At 38.1% G+C, this 16,913-nt stretch overlaps 1 protein-coding gene across 2 annotated transcripts; it reads left to right on the top strand.

The window, feature by feature from the left end:
• Positions 1 to 11,667: 11,667 nt before the first annotated feature.
• zgc:162730 (uncharacterized protein LOC564559 homolog) lies at positions 11,668 to 14,845 on the top strand. Of its 2 annotated transcripts, none has more exons than XM_042415180.1 (2): positions 11,668 to 11,790; positions 12,435 to 14,845. In XM_042415180.1, exons 1-2 carry the CDS (start codon positions 11,761 to 11,763, stop codon positions 13,686 to 13,688), a joined length of 1,284 nt encoding a protein of 427 aa, XP_042271114.1. In that variant the 5' UTR covers positions 11,668 to 11,760; the 3' UTR covers positions 13,689 to 14,845. The 2 variants fall into 2 exon arrangements, with proteins under 2 accessions (XP_042271114.1, XP_042271113.1); XM_042415179.1 differs by having other exon boundaries at positions 12,432 to 14,845.
• The last annotated feature ends 2,068 nt before the right edge of the window (positions 14,846 to 16,913 follow it).

The raw sequence follows: 16,913 nt of genomic DNA, 5'->3' as shown, positions 1-16,913 counted from the left end.
TTTGCTTTGTTTTGATCCAAACACATGTTGTCAAACCACATAACAAAGTAAAATATGTTCATTAAGTCCATAAAAACTAATGATATGCAGTACATGGGATGGATCAACTAATTTCTGATAACAGAAATAAAATGAGAAGAGAAAAAAGAATGAGGGAAAGTGATGTGTATTACAGTATAAAGAAGAAATGTCCTGCACAAACAAAATTGCTTTTTGACGGTCACGTATTCTCCTGGCAGTTCTGCGAGAACTACTATTTTATGAGATTTTGAACAAACGCAACCCTTGGACGGAAAGGAAAGACTAATTTCTGGGGAAAATTTGGGGGGAAGTTCCCTTTCTTATTTTTGTCTGTCTATAAGAAAACTGATCTCTGTCTGCATTTCATCTATTTTATTTATTTCCCAACATTTGAGTGTATTTGATGAGGGAAAATATAGCAAAAAAAAAAAAAAAAAAGTAAAATAATATTACAATAATGCTTATAATACAATAATTGCTACATGATTTCTAATGTGTGAATGCATTTCTCATCTGCATTCATATTAAATTGGTTAGAGGTTCAAATATTTAGTGGAAGTATTGCAAGTATTACTGTTTTTTTCAGGTCATTAATAATACAGATAAATGTAGCTATAAAAAGCCCCGTAAGCCCTCAGAAAACATTTCAAAATATTCATCTATTTTTCATCTCCTCTCCTCCTCCTCTTCTCTGTTCTTTCCCACAGGCAGATACACTTTATCACCATGGGCTTTTTGCGTTGCACTGATTATCACATTTAAACATTCATGGGGCAATTCTACGAAAATCCACTACCAAAACCTCGACACTCTCTCTCTATAATGTGACAATTATGACAGTGTTGTGATGTACAATTTTAATTTTCTTTCGCCTTTCCAGGGATGTTTTTCACCTTTCGTCTAATTCAAGAGCAAACTTCTGGGGGAGTTTCACCCTGAGCTCGAGCTCATTTCCTGGAAGTTACTCCAGCCTGCAGTTCAGAACATTTTGTTTCATTTTCCGACTGTGGCTTCCCGTCTATCCCTCCCCCCTCATTCTTATGCCTCTCTGCAACCTGACCCCATTTCCGTGTGAGAAGGAAGCAAGCGTGTGTTTCTGGAAAAGTGGGAAGGGAAATGAAGGAGGAGGGAAAAAAACAAGGTTTTGAGAAATAGTACAACTTAAGAGAATTCATTAAGAGTCTCAGCGGGAGTTGACACACATGCTGAAGGCCAAATAAAATAAACAGATGAAGGTATGGAGCAAGTTAAGGAAGAAAAGTTAGGAGCTGACATGCCCAGCTCTTTGTATTCTATTCTGTAACAACATTATTGCTCAATACTGAAGAGTTTGTGATAAAAGCGTTGAAAGGTCAGACTCTTAAAACCTCTCCCAATAGACTGCAAAGATTTCCTGTGACTAATCTAAAGTCTTTCCTGGGACTAGATACATGTATAACTATTACATATACAATAACATCCTTTTCTGTTTTTGGACTCAAAACCGGCAACAGGCTGGAGCAGGCAATTTTCCATTCAGTCATAATGGATGGCATTGCTGTTTTTGTTCCTCGTAGTACTTTAGTGAAGTCAGTTCTGCTTACCACTCCGTCACAATGGCCATCAACAAACTTTTCATTTTACTTTACAAACAAACTTTTCATTCAGCTGTAATGCAAATCCATGTTACAGCGCTTTGTTTAAAGCCACCAAATGTACAATTTTGCTCATCCTTTCTTTTTTAAATTCTTTTTTGCAGACAATATACATTTGAGTGTTATTGGTAGCAGTGAAATCTGTCCATGTCCTTCCAACTTTGGCAAAGGAACACCATGATTAAATAGTTCCAAAAATAAAACATCTGCTGAGATCTTGCAGCTAAACGTGGAGCTCAGTGGACACAGGATGAAACCTGGAGAGCAGCCATGGAGGCAGTGCTCATACTCCACACGCCACAGGGCCAGCACAGCGGGAAAACACCTCCACACTGAATGAGTCACAGTGTAGCGACAGATGCAGATATTGCCTGACAACACACAGTGTTGTCCTTGACCTAAGAGAGAGAACCTGTACACACACACACACACACACACAGAGGGTTAGGTCACTAACTTGCTGATATAAGCATTTGCTGTGCCAGAATGCATGAGGTTTTTACAGGACAGCTCAGTATGTTACGCAGAGAGAGAGTCAGACTCTGTGAAACCTATTTGTTACCATTATTATGTTTTATATATGTTTGCTCTCGGATGTATGGAAACAACTAGATAAACTCCGTAATCTCAAGTAGCAATTCCTCTCAAAAGTCAGGAATAGACCTCCAAAGTTTGCACTTTAACACTTTGCATTATCAACTTTTAGTATACACAGAATTAGAATGGATGAAATAATCATCATCATCATAATCATCATCACCATCATAATTATAATAATCATAATAAACTTTATTTATACAGCACAAAGTTACAAAGTCCTTTACATGGTAAAAAAATCTAAGCACTAAAATGAGGCAGTAAAATCTGACAATTAAAATAAAATATAATAAAACTATAAAATATCTCTAGTAGAAGATTAAAAATAATAATTATTATAACAATTAAAAAGAACAGTGGTAATAAAATAGATAAGACATGCTGGAAATAAGTAATAATAAAATAAAAGAGTGATTTAAAAGATGTCACTGACTTTGCAAGCCTCAGATCTTTAGACAGGGACTTCCAGAGCTGAATGGCCTTTACTGCAGAAGCCCGGTCACCTTGACCCAGGAACAGCCAGAATGACTCTGATTGAAGGTCTGACTCTGTGCTCAGGGTTGTAGAGGACAAGTAATAACTTAGCAATGTAGCTGGACTCTAAGCCATGAAGTGCTTTAAAGGTAATCAGTAAAATCTTAAAATCAATTCTAAAACTGACTGGTAACCAGTTAAGAGAGGCTGAAACAACAATGATATGATCTTTCAATTCAATTCAGCTCAGTTTGATTTATTTAGTGCCAAATCATAACAAAAGTTATCTCAGGATATTTATCACATAGAGCAGGTCAAGACTGTACTCTTTAACCCACCAATTCCCAATAATATCCCCATGAGCAAGCACTTGGCGATAACGGCAAGGAAAAACTCCCCTTTAACAGGAAGAAACCTCTTCTGTTGTCTTCTCGCATTTCTTAAAAGCCAAGCAGCTGCGTTTTGAACCAGCTGAAGGCATGAGATCATTTTCTGGCTTAACCATGAATACAATGAATCAAAATAATCCAAATGAGATGATATAAGAGCATGTATGACCTTCTCAAGATCAGGGCAAGAGAGAATGTATATTGGAACAAAGTATATTCCTGCACAACAAAGATGACATTTGAGATTCATAAAAAGACATCCACAGGTTTATCTAATTCTGCATAGGTGGAAAGAATAACCTCAACCATTTGAAGCCAAATAATCTTGATCGATTAAACTAGATAAGCTTTGGTACACAAAGTAGTACATTATGTGCTTATTTTGAGAACTAGTGTTGCAAAATCGCTCAAGGAGCTCCATCTGGCAACACAACTCCAAAAATTTTCTCTTGCACAAGAAGTTGAAAAAAAAAATCACATTACTTCTTTCTCTTTCACTTATTATTTGACGCGCAGAACTTGACAGGTAAAGAAAGGAAACCCAAGATTTATTGCCAAAACCTCCGCAGCACCCACATGACTAGGCCTGTAACGACTTTTATTGGAACAAATGTTAGATGAGACATGAACCGAAGATGTTTTATTTATTTATTTTTAACATCCGGCTGCGTTTTTATGACTAACCAAAGAGTGGAAATATATTTGTCTTCCGATCAGAAGATCAAATCAATCCCACACAGGCATTGGATTTGTTTCGTGCCACAATCCTTCACAGTCAGTTTGAAGGATTGTGGCATAAAGCTGATTTGTCTACATCTGTAAAGTGCCTGTTTGTTCCTTAAGGGGGAAAAAACTTCACACTGAGAAATTTGTTTGGGATCTAGATGAGAAATGTATGACTCTCCAGAGAAAACACCCTTTCAGAATAGAAACACACACACACACACGTTCCAGATTTCACTCTGTTACAAGAAACCACCTCTTTTGACTCCACTGAGGCAAAAAAGCCAATAAGCAACTTTTAAGCTTAATGCTGGAAAAACACAAATTTGTAATATTATCTGAGATTGCAGTCGCTGCTCTCATAGCAAAAGTTTAGGACAGAATTTGAATTATTGTTATGTTTATTTGAACATCTGTCTTTTGACAGAGTTTGGCCTACAGAAGAAATTCCTCCAAAACCACACTCTGGGGGAAACTGATAGAAGAAGCCAGATATTTCCTCATAATTGATGAGCTTTGCAAAAAATATATTTAGATATAATCTAAAACACTCTTATACACTTAAACTTATATTTTGTACATATGTACACTTACATTTGCCTGCCAAGGACTTGCAACATTGTTGAATAATCCCTTAAAATTTTCTGTTTTAGTATGTTAGAAAAAGTAAAATGTTTGGTTTTCTATCAGGTTTTCTATCGGGTACTGAAGTATCAACTTAATACCAACATAATACAATAGAGCATTTGACAGGAAGTCTTGAAAGTGTTGTATATCCTTGGCTGGCATGAATCATTACAGTTTTTTGGACCCAGCACCTGGCTGAGAAAGATGTGTGTGTGTGTGTGTGTGTGTGTGTGTGTTTTTTGCACACTGGTCACACTCACATTTGTATACATTTGTACTGCTTATGAGTTGCATTGTGCCTAATCCTGCCTTGAGAAGAAACCCTGCAGAAACAAGTCTAACCAGTCCAGCATCATGCTGATCTGTGCCACAGGCTAAACCCTTTTTGCTGTGTACATCGCTAACCACCTCAGTTCACAGTCTGACTTCCACGGAACAGACACTTCTTCAGGTGGAAAATTTTGGTGACCTTTGACATTGAGTTGACAGCCTCATGCCTTTATTATCCCTTATAATTATGGAAAATGTGTAATGTTTTTATTCATATAGAGGTTCTCATTTATAATTGAATAATGCTCCAACTTGATTCTGTCTTTTCATAACTTGTTTTTATTTAATTTTCTTCTTGTTTCTTCTGAAGCTGTGATATCGCCTTTGTTGTTCTGTAGTAGTTGAAATTCTGTTTTAAAATGAACAATCATTATATTATTAACACCTAAACCAGCATTTATGAAATTGAGTTAAAGTGGACATGACTGGCCACAGTAATCATATACTACCGAGAAGAGGATCTGACACCCTTTCAGTAACAACAGAGCTGTTTTTTCTCACAGACTCATGACTGGAATGAAAGGATGAGAACATACCAACCAAGGAAAAATGTTTCGAAATATATACTCTAATCAGTTTACTACATTAATCATGCAATTGCTGCTTTCATAACTCCTACCTCTTGAAATAAATGTGCGCAGTAGCATTGAAGAAACCAGTATAGGCTTGGTCAAATGACTTATTCGTAGAAATACAGGTCAGTATTTCACACTTGAGAAAGGAAAACACCGGACTAGGATTGCCAAATGCTTGTTTTGTGTTTCCCTGTTGCTCTTAAACGCTGACACATACACAAAAAATTCTGACCAGTCATCATATGCTGGCCAGATTACTGGCAATGACACTCATACTGTACTCAGCATATAGGCTGATGTAAACAGAGAGACAGGCGGTTATTTCTACATGCAGGGGTTTTTATAGTTATCCAACTCACTGCTACAGCATACCGCATCAGGGACAGGAGTATATACCAACTCTAAGTTTTTTATTTATTTGAGTTTGAGTTGAGTTTATTTAAGTTGTTCTTTATCATTATGGAATGTAGCTAACTGTCATGTGTTATGCTACTGTTTTATGCATATTTATTATGTTTTGTACATAAGATATGTTGTTTTATTCTAGTTTAGGATGCTTTTTAAACTTAACCTGGGACAACAACAAATAAATTAGCCTTGTAGGCTAACTCTGCCTCATTTATAATATAAAATAATAACATAAATTATAAAATAATGATTTCCAAAGTCCACAGCCGCTATCAAATTATCCTACATGCAAAAAAAGTCCTTATCTGTTAGATATTAAATAAAGGTGGTGACTCTGTGTCAGGCAGATACTTTCCCCAGCCATGTCAACATGGGCTGCTGACCAACTTAAACTACTGACTCACTTTCTCTCCCCCCACTCCCTCCTTCCATATCTCCTCTTTCTTCACAGCCACCCCTCCATCTCTCTCTATCCTAAAGAATCGCCTGATAAAAACACAAGCATGAGAAGCTCGGGCTCATTACATTTCTGCGGTGGCCATGTTAGCTCTACAAACCTGCTCCACGGCTGTTGCTAAGTAACTGTTGAGCCCGTGCCCACTTGTGTGTGCAATGTTTGGCATGTCACCATAGCAATGTTACAGAGGGCATGGTTAAATATTTGCAAACTATCACTTATTAGAAGCATAGACCGGTCAAACTGTGTAGGTGAACCTGGGCCTGGGATAGGGAAGGAAATGAAAAAAGAAAGGCAACAGAAAGGAAAGAGACAAGAAGATAAGAGCATAACAAGAGTTATGTTATACTGTATATTCTACAAATATCATATATTTCAAAAATAAAATCTCAAAGGATAACAGAAATGAATTACAGTAATTTAATTTTAAGATCTACTGTGTCTACATACATATCTGCATTCATTATTATTACCATCGTCATTAGCATAAGTTTTGTTTCAGCATTATGGAAACCTTGACAGCCTCTGGGCGTCTTCTGTGTATGTTGACCTCATTTGACTGTCATTATGAGCTATATGATGATTACTAGAAACTTTGAAGCCATCCAGACTGAGTCAGACCCCTGAAAACTTCCCCTCAAATTCTCATCTATTGGGGTTGAACAGCTTGAATAGCTCTTATTTTCCCTTTTGCCAGGACTCCCTCTGAGGGATAAAAATACACCAGGACAGTTAATACAACTTCTTTTAAGGAATTCATTCAAAATGGCAATTTTAGTTCAGCTGTGAGACAAAATTTTATGAAGTTGCGGCATTAAATATACTACAATATTATACATTTAAGATATTCAACAGGCATATTAATGGTCACTTTTACAATATCATCAGAATCAGTCAATTTATTATAACTAAGTATTGTACTTAAGTATAATTTTGGGGTTCTTGTACTTTCCTTGAGTATTTTCTTATTATTCCAGATGTCTACTCCACTACATTTCAGATGAAAATACTTTTTTCACTACAAAACATGTTATAAAATACAAAAAACTGTTACACATTGAACAATCCAACAGTATAATCAGAATTAGCTCCAGCTCAACTACAGTAAAATGCTACTTCTGCATTAATGCATCGCTTCTCTAAATACTTTTGATACATTTTGTTGATAATAGTTCTGTACTTCACTTTCACTTAAAACTCAACATTTAATAGGCTGAGGCTGGAAGACTAACTTGACTTGACGGTGATTTTATGTATGTTTTTAACATACATAAAATCACCTGGCTTCCTGATGCAGTTCCATGTAACAGCAGATGCTACGTGGTTGATAAAGGTAAACACAGGCCTATTTTAGTTAATGATCCATCTATACAGCTTAGCCACATTACACAGTCACAGTACAAAGCACACTGAAGGGATGGGTGCTATACATTATACAACCTGTTGTAGGTCATATATAGCACACATATATCAAACTTACAACAGCTAGTCTCTTCTTCTCTGTCATCTTTAAGCATTTCTTTCTACAATATTAAGTTGTTTCTATTACTTTTCATGCCAAAGACATAAAAAAAAATCAATTACATTCTATTCTAAGTGGTCACAGAAAAACAGTGTTTCAATTTGGTTTTATGGAATAATAAGATTTTCATATTAAAGTTCATGTGACGAGAGGGAACTTATTTGCTTTATGGGTTCATCCCAATAGAAAATTAAATTACGCAGAGTGAATGGTTTGCTATCAAGTGCTACAAAGTCTGGACTTTCCAGACTCCCTGTACTATGCTGTCCCTGCACATTTACATGACAAAATACACATCATTTATAGGTTCTCAAGATGAGAAATTCATGCTTGAGGTTCTTAACATTTGAGGTTTAACCACTTCAAGGTTCTAGATGTGTGACTGTTGTTATAGATGAGTCTCAGCCTTGCAACCTGTTACCCCCTTTGCTCATGTTACATGCTTTCCCACAGTCTACACATATTTACACTCTCTTTTTAAAAAAATAACCGATGCGGCATTGTGCAATCAAGTCCTAACATGTTAGAAAGCAACATGTGCATTGGAAAAGAAGGAGAAAAACCCCAGTGGAAAACTTGGCAATAAGTGTTCACTCACTTAGTCACCGAGGGGAGAAGAAAAAAAAAACACAACAAGCTGGAAGCCACCATCAGCAGGAATGCTCCTTTAAGCCGTGCTTGTGTGTGTTTGCATGCAAGAAATGTACGAGTGTGTGTTCGCTAGTGCCCCTCCCTGTTAGGGTGACTTTCCATACAACTGAAGCCAGAGACAGAACAGAAACAAGTAGTGCGTGGTAACCACAACACACACACACACACACACACACACACACACAAACACAAGCTATGTGCCCTCCTTACCTCTGTGCCAGTTTATTGGCCTGATGAGAAAAAAGTCTGAAGGAAGTAGAGGGGAAAGAGAAGAGAAAGAGGGAGAGATTTTTACCACACCCATGTAGACAACCTCATAAAATATTTTTCAGAGTACTTAATGCTGTCAGGTTAATATTTAGATAAGTTATTTAGTATATCTAGCTGCAGTTATTAATAGCTGAACATGAGAGGCCTGTTTGGTCAATCTGTCCGCATAAGAGGCCTGTGAGTTGTAATGGTGGCACATGACAGTTTGTGTAACTCTCACTCACATTTAGAAGGAAATAGTTACAATCTGGCATCCACTAGAGCACAATTATATCATATTTTGAACTAAAAAAAAAAGATGTTTAGTGCATTTTATCAGTTCAATCAGCAGATAGGTAATCGCATTTTTTTTAAATTTAAAAATATACCATGATTAGTTTTAAAAAAAGAGGATAATCATACCATTAATTCTGGGAAAAAAAAGTTTGAGTGTATGCAAACTCAAGGTCCTGATTGCTAAGAGTGACACACATGTGAAGAGAATAATCATGTCGAGAAACAAAAGTACAGTGAGAGCAGGGAGAACATGGACATGATGTGGTTGTAAGGTCACAGTGAAACTACGGTTATATCATACCTCAATGTTTCTCGAAGCAGAAGTGGGAAGTTATTTAGTATATTTGCAATATATAATAATACTTCACTAAACTATAATCTTCCACTGTTTCAATTGTGTAGTTCCATTTTGCGAGAGTTTATATTTTCAGTCCAGCGCAGTTGTGCAATATCTGAATACAGTAAGTAATTTTCCATTCAACAGCAGATAAGCATATAAAATGAGATTAGAGGTAAGAGGCCTCCTCCAATTTAAAATACTTCTTAATGTATTAATAATTCAACACTTCAAGAACATCTTCCTAATATTTACTTTTACAAAGCAAAGGATTTCTCTATTGTGGTATTGTTACTTTTATTGAAGGATTTGGAAACTTAAAGTAAGAATTGGCAGCCAAATATTTCCTGTCTTCAAAATTGCTACATATCAATCAGTCATCGTCATTCCTTTGCGTCATTGGCTTTATGGTCAAGAGGACTGATCACATTTACAGGACCCAAAGCAAAATTCACTGCCTACATTGTATAATAAGTCAAATAATATTTTGTTTCACTTTAAGACATCAAGGCATACTGTTTATGAGTTAACTGCACAGCACATTTCTATGCCTTTCCTGTGCAGTTTGAGAATCCTTGTGCATGTACTTTTTTGGCCTCAGGTTGACTCTGGCATTTTCTTTCTAGCGGCACCCTTCTTCTTCTGTTTACCATCATCACGCATTACCACTAATTAACTAATACTGCAGTGACTCTTCCACATTTGTACAACATTTATTAGAAGGTTTGTGTTTGTGTCATTACCAGCATTAAACATGACTCATGTGAGTGGGTGACACATGCAGCAGCAGCAGCAGCAGCAGCAGCAGCAGCAGCAGAAGATAATGACTCCTGATTTGCTGATATCAGCACAACAGCAGATCCTATAGATATGCAGACACACATCAGATAAATCATTTGCCCACTGTTCACTGGGTCGGGGTGGGGGGGGTCCTTTTTTTTATCTTTCTTCGTCACTCTTACCATCATTTCCCCTTTATCTCATTGCTTTATCACAATAATCTCTTATTATCATGTGTTCGTTAAGCTTCTGATTTAATTTATGAATCATCAATACACGCAGCAGTAAAGGTATGGGCCAATAAAGAGTCAGTGACACAACTTTGCTCAGATAATAAAGCAATTATAAGCTGTATCATTAATTGATTGATGGGGGGCACTGTTCTGAACCCCTATGAGAAGCAAAACAAAAACCATAACAGCTCACCATACAAACCAGTGGAGAAAAAGACACTAGCCACAAACAATAATCCTCTGGTTACAACACTGTCAGTTTTGTTTGTGAAGTTTATTTGACATTTGAAGATTAAGAATGATGTGTGCCTTATTTCAGCCATACAGTTAAAAGTGTGATGAGGTTGTGAATCTTCCATCAAAACATCCTCAAAAATATAAATAGTAAAGTGATATCATGGTTGTAAGAGTGCTGCCGACCACAGTGCTGAGTAAAAATGATTGAATACAGATGGCAAATGAGAGTCCAGTGTTCAGGTCAGTTCTGTTTAGATTGTTTGGCTCTGCTGTTTATTTCACTCACCTCTATCTTGTTTTCAGCACAAAGGTTTCTGCCTTCAACTAATCAATAGTTGTGTTCTGTGAACTGTTTCGGTGCTCTGGTGGAATATTCTAAATCTGTTGTAATCATAACAGAAACTGAGGGAAATAAGGGGAAATATAGTCATATGTATTCTGGTAAACAACAACATACAGTAATACATCCTCTCCCCCCTGTGGGTAAAAAACACTCAGAAACTATACAGTGCTGCCTGTGATCCCGGACAAGATGATTTACAATAGTTCCTGAAAACCTGCCATTAGTCATAGAAATGTATATACTGTAAATATATGATTACGTGTTCATGTATAGACAGAAAATCCCTTCCTCACTTGTTATGTTGGATGAAAAGGATCAGTGTACAGGTCTAAACAAACAACCCTCTTTGCCACTTCACATCTGGGTGCTTTAGATCCTGAAAAATTTCACAGAGCTGAAATGATTTACCACTCTGCAGAAAACCTCTCATCATTCATAGGAGTGAACATACAGAATGAGAATAGAAAAAACAAGTAATAAGCCTAGATGGAGAGCTTGCATGAGACCTATGTAAATAAGCCACTTTGCCTTCACATGCCTACGAAACTGAAACATTTCACACAGCCAGCTAAAAATACACAGTTTTCTTTCTTGTCTTTCTTTTTTTTTTGTGTGTGTGTGTGTGTGTGTGTGCGTGTGTGTGTGTGTGTTTTACTCCACGCCCATTGTGAGCTCACTGAAACTTGAGGCAGAGGGAGTGTCAAACGGGAACATAGCGAATGGAAACTCCTCCCAAACTTGTAGGAGGAGTTTCTGAGGCTATAAAACGCGTCAACACCACACAGACTTAACTTGACTTGATTCTGGACACAGGTATCAAACAGTGATCTGTGGTTCCGAGCTGAAAGCTGCTTCTTTTGTACAAAAGGGTAAAGCATGTCCGAAATGCTTGACATCTTCACAAAGGTGAGTCAAAGTTTATGAATTTATCGTTTTGTTTTGGAAAAAGAAGAGAAATAGCTTCTTAAACTTGGGGTGGATTAGCTCTGTAACTCCTCTCCCAAAGTGGTTGTTTGTTTGTTTATTGTTTCGCATTTTGTTCCTGTGTGAATCACTGATTTGACAGTAAAATCCTTGGGTTGAACAGAGATTTAGCCTCAGAGGAATACTTCAGTTTAAAGAGATAATGAGATAAGGGAGACAGTCAGTGCTGAGTTGTTTGTTTCTTGAATTCCAATCTTCCAGTATCTGAATAATGCATGAGAAACAGAAAACAGGCACAATTATCTACATTTAATCTGTATTTTCTGATTGGATGTAAATGGAAGATAAAGGTTATATAACCTCTAGTACTGTTTCTTAGTTATTTTGTTTTGACATTTTTTGTATGCAAGCATTCTTCAAAAAACGTGATTATTTTTATAAGAAATGAAAGGTTTTAAATATAAATATATGCTCCAGAATTAGTTATTTATTGCTCTAACTTGAAAACTCTAACTTGAAATACATTTGTTGTAGAAAGTAGCATTAAAAGTATAAATATTCAACATGTATTGCTTTGAAATGAAAAGTATTATCTGTGTAGTAATTATTTCAATCATCTGTAGCAGAACTTACTGAACCTGGCCCTGGATGATGCCTTGGTCCCGACACAGTCTCAACTCAAAGTCCCAGGGCAGAGTCGGCTGAACCGGTCAGCCTCCTTCTTCTCTGCCCCCTCCCCCCCTCCTTCCTCAAGCCACAGCTTGAGCACCGAGCATGTTAACAATGACGACAACAGTAGCCCTTTTTGGCCATCCAACATCTGGAGCCAGGCCCCTGTCTCCAAACCAAAACAGCTGCCCTTCCGGCCCGACCGCTCCATGAGCCTTACCGAGTCCAGCAGCACCCTGCTCTCCTCTTTCGGACAGCTCAAGAACCTGGAGGCCTTTCCCTCAAGCCCTGCTACTACTGTGGCTCCCCCACCAGGCTTCCCTCCCTCATCCAACCTGCCAGCCCAGCTCCCACCTCTGCTGTCCTCTAACCGTTACAAGACTGAGCTGTGCCGTGGCTTCCAGGAGACTGGTAGCTGCAAGTATGGCAATAAGTGTCAGTTCGCTCATGGTGAAGCAGAGCTACGTGGACTTTACCGCCACCCTAAGTACAAGACGGAGCCCTGCAGAACCTTCTACAACTTTGGGTACTGCCCGTATGGCTCACGCTGCCACTTCATCCATGAGGAGAAAATCAGCGGAGGTCCGTTACCATCTGCCAAATTCCAGAATCAGCGACAGCCAACTCCCACAACAACCAGTGGTCAGAATCCACGCCACCAGCTCCGCCAGAGCGTCAGCTTTGCCGGGTTCCTGGGTTCCTCACGCAGCTCACCTCCTCCGTCATTCCCTTCATCCTTTAATGATCCTAACCTGGGGTTCAGTCGTGCTCCCTCCGTTTCTCCACCTCCTGCAGAACTCCTCTCCCCAGTGTTTGGTGACTCCCAGCAATGGGAGGCAGCAGCATTCCAGTTTAACAGCCATCAGACCCGTGCCAGCACCGGAGACATCCACAACATTCCTCTCATCCTGGAGCCAAAGGCCTCACGCTGTGTGTGCGGCCATGGAAATAACCTTTCTGCTCTAAACAGCAACAACAGCAGAGTCTTCTCCAGCATAGATGACGGGCACCACCAGGACAGCAACACTCTGTGTGCAGGTCCAGGAGGATTCATCAAGCCTCCTGGACTCCAGCGTTTCTCCTCTGAGGACTCCCTGGAGGACAGCTACAGCAGCAGCAGTGGAGGTTCCAGTGGAACCGAGTCTCCAACGTTTGATGGGTCAGCCACCAAGAGGCTCACCGTGTTTGAGCGTCTGTCCCTGTCTGACTAAGTGGATCCAAAGGGAAAGAACAGAAGAGAATGGACACACATTGTCAACATAACTAACAATGTCTGTCTGTCTGGACTTTCTTCAGAACCACAACTGATCAGGACAAGTCAACTTCTGATGACACAATAACACTTAAAGTTCTTAATTTATGTTTGTAACAGTGGAACTTTTCTTGGACAAACTACACATACTGAGATGATTTTAGTACCCAAATGTTATCACTCTATTTTTATACTTAAAACATTTTGTAGCCAAATAGACCTTTGTATGTGGTCTTCCATAAGAATTAACTCATCTGCAGATCTTGACAGTACCAGCAATTAGTCTGCATTATAGTTACCGTAAATCTGTAGTGATCAAAATGGCTTATCGGTAGTGATAATCACTCATTCCTGTGCCTTAAATATTCTCCCTGCCTCACAGGCTATTCACTCTCAGTGCCATGAACAGTATGTTTGATTCAGTAGCCTTCATCAGTGAGCCTGACGTGTCACTGATTCCATTTTATTTGTGAAATGCACTTTACAGCTAATTCAAACAGGAGAAACTGTCAAAGTCTCCTAGTAGCATTCAACCAAAGCTTCATACTTCACTCTGTTGTGTGTGTGTGTGTGTGTGTGTGTGTGTGTGTGTGCGTGCGTGCACGTGCATGTGTGTATACATGCGTGAGTGAGTGTGTGTGTGTGTGTGTGTGTGTGTGTGTGTGTGTGTGTGCGCGCGTGTGTGATTTTTCTAAGACCTGGGGGGCAAACAAATATAAGTTTCAGAATGCTGAAAGATCAAAGTGTGCTAATAGAAAAATATGTCATGGAGTTAAGATCTGAATAACTGACACACTTTAACATTCTGTAATCATTGCTGGTTTGTAAATTGCACCCCATCTTTTATTGTCCCCTGTTTGTTTGACAGCCTGGTTCAGGGATTTTAACACCGCAGTATTCCTTTTGGTTATTGGTTGCCTTGCGTTGTTTAAATTAAACTAATATATTTATTATGATATTTATTTGTGTTTTAAAGAAAAAAAATGTATTTTGTATTTTATTTATGGGAAACGTCTGTGAAATACCAATGTGAGAAAAAGCAGAAAAAAAGAGAATCTTATATTTTTAATTGCCTGAAAGGGAGTAAATAAATTTCAGAATAAAGAAATGAATGTATTCTGCCTTCTTTTGACTCATTTGTTATTCAGCCAGGATTAGATATGCCCTCTAAATAAGAGCCACTTACATAACCCATAGAAAACACACTTGTTATAATTTACAGCCTAACACACACAGTTTAGCAATCACTCATAGTGGCTTTTAGAGATTTGTGACATATTTAAGGATATAGTCTGTGGGTAGAGAGGTCATGCTGAATGTTATTCAGACCAACATGCAATTTAATTGATGTGTTGATACAGTCAACAATACTTTTTCAGACTCTCAAGGAATCTGTTCAAGGTTCTTTGACAAAATCTAACAGCACTATTTATTTAGTAATGTGATTATCAATTATTGTATTATAACTACTTTGATTTTGCTTGATAGTTGCAAATCTATTCAAGGATAATTCAGGACACCATAATGTCAACTTTATACTGTTAGTGAGTCCTTGGTGTTCCTTTTTTCACTTCTCCATACATTTAACTAATCTATTCTGTTCCATTACGTTCTCAACATTATTGTATTCTGATCTGATAAACAGAAAAAGAAGAAGAAAAACCTTTCAATGTGGAATTTGGGAGTCTTCTCTCTTCCTTCTCTGTTTCTCTCCCTTACAGTGTTTTGTGGCATACAGTGTCTTTGTTGTGTATACAGTGCAGAGAACAGCATCACCCCACGTAGTTGCACGAACACACTGCTTTTCAAGCCCAGGTAGAACCTGGAATATTGTTGAGACAGGGAAGTCAAGGCAATAATACTGCAAATTTACTACAAATTCAGCTATATGTGCATGATTTTAAACTAAACATGTACCTGTATGTCTAAACTCCCACAGATGACAATAAATGTCAGGTCCAAAAACTTAGTTTACAAGCAGGCTCAATCATTTAGAAACCTAAAAATATGGAAATTCCTGACACTTTCTTGATCTGTTGCATCAGAGGCCCACAGTCATGGAGAAGACAATAACCCAGGGACAGAATTTTACAGACTTATGGAATTTCATGACACTATAAGATCTTGTTTAGAGTACAACAGTCAGTGCAGCACTTCGGAAGTTTGGTCTAAATGACAGAGATGCCGATAGAGCCACAATTTTTCTTCAGCATCCCTCCTTGTTGAACAACATCCCTGAATCCTATAGTGGAATACATCTGTGAAAACTCTATTTCTGCAAGGAATTCATACGACTCATACCTGAAAATAGCCTCACTGGCAACAGACTGGATGACTTGACTTTAGTCATTTACACACACTCCTCAACCAACTGAGCTTGTGTAAAAGGATGGGGAAGAATAGGGGAAAATCCCAACAATCCAGATCTACATCCAGAGCTGATGTATCACCAAAAACTCACAGCTGTAATCAGTACAGCAAGGCCTTTTACAGAATATTGATTATATTTAGTTTGAGTCAGTCATTTAGAAACTCTTTTAAACATGATTTAACTTTGGCATGATGATGTATTTTGTTTAAACTATTTAGACTTTTTTCTCTGGACCATAACATCTGGAGAAGGTTATGGGGCTGGAGGTTTTCTACTTCACTGGAAATTTACAGCTGCTGTCATTTCCAGCTTTCAACCCGTTGGACTGATCGCCTCTGCTTCCTGAGCTGAATTGCCAGCGTTCAGAGTCTAATTGACAGAAACTATCACAGATCTGGGATTGTGCAAGACGTACTTACAAGTTAAGCAGAAGTTCATGAAAATACCCTGTTGCAACTTCCACTTTATACTCCCAGTGCACTCTTATGTGTTGAGCAACCAGCCACAGCAGGCACCTCCCATCATACTGTCAAAGCATTGGATTCTGTGAAATCTAGAAAAAGTAAAGAAAAACACTTTATACAGTAATGGGCTTGTATTCGTCTAAAATGTGTTTGAGACATCTTATACATCTCACTCAGAAATGACAACATTGTACAACAATAACTAATCTCTTGCTGTTTACACTATTGTGAAGCAAAATATTGTGATTGAAATCTTAAGCAGATAATAATTAGCAACAGACATTTTAAAGTAACGAGTAAGTAAGTAAAGATAAGATGAATATCGCTCCAGAAGTCCGTGTTTGTGTTT

The sequence above is a fragment of the Thunnus maccoyii genome, chromosome 6, assembly GCF_910596095.1.
Source record: "Thunnus maccoyii chromosome 6, fThuMac1.1, whole genome shotgun sequence".
In the NCBI taxonomy this organism is placed as follows: Eukaryota; Metazoa; Chordata; class Actinopteri; order Scombriformes; family Scombridae; genus Thunnus; species Thunnus maccoyii.
This window is presented reverse-complemented; position numbering and strand designations above follow the sequence as displayed.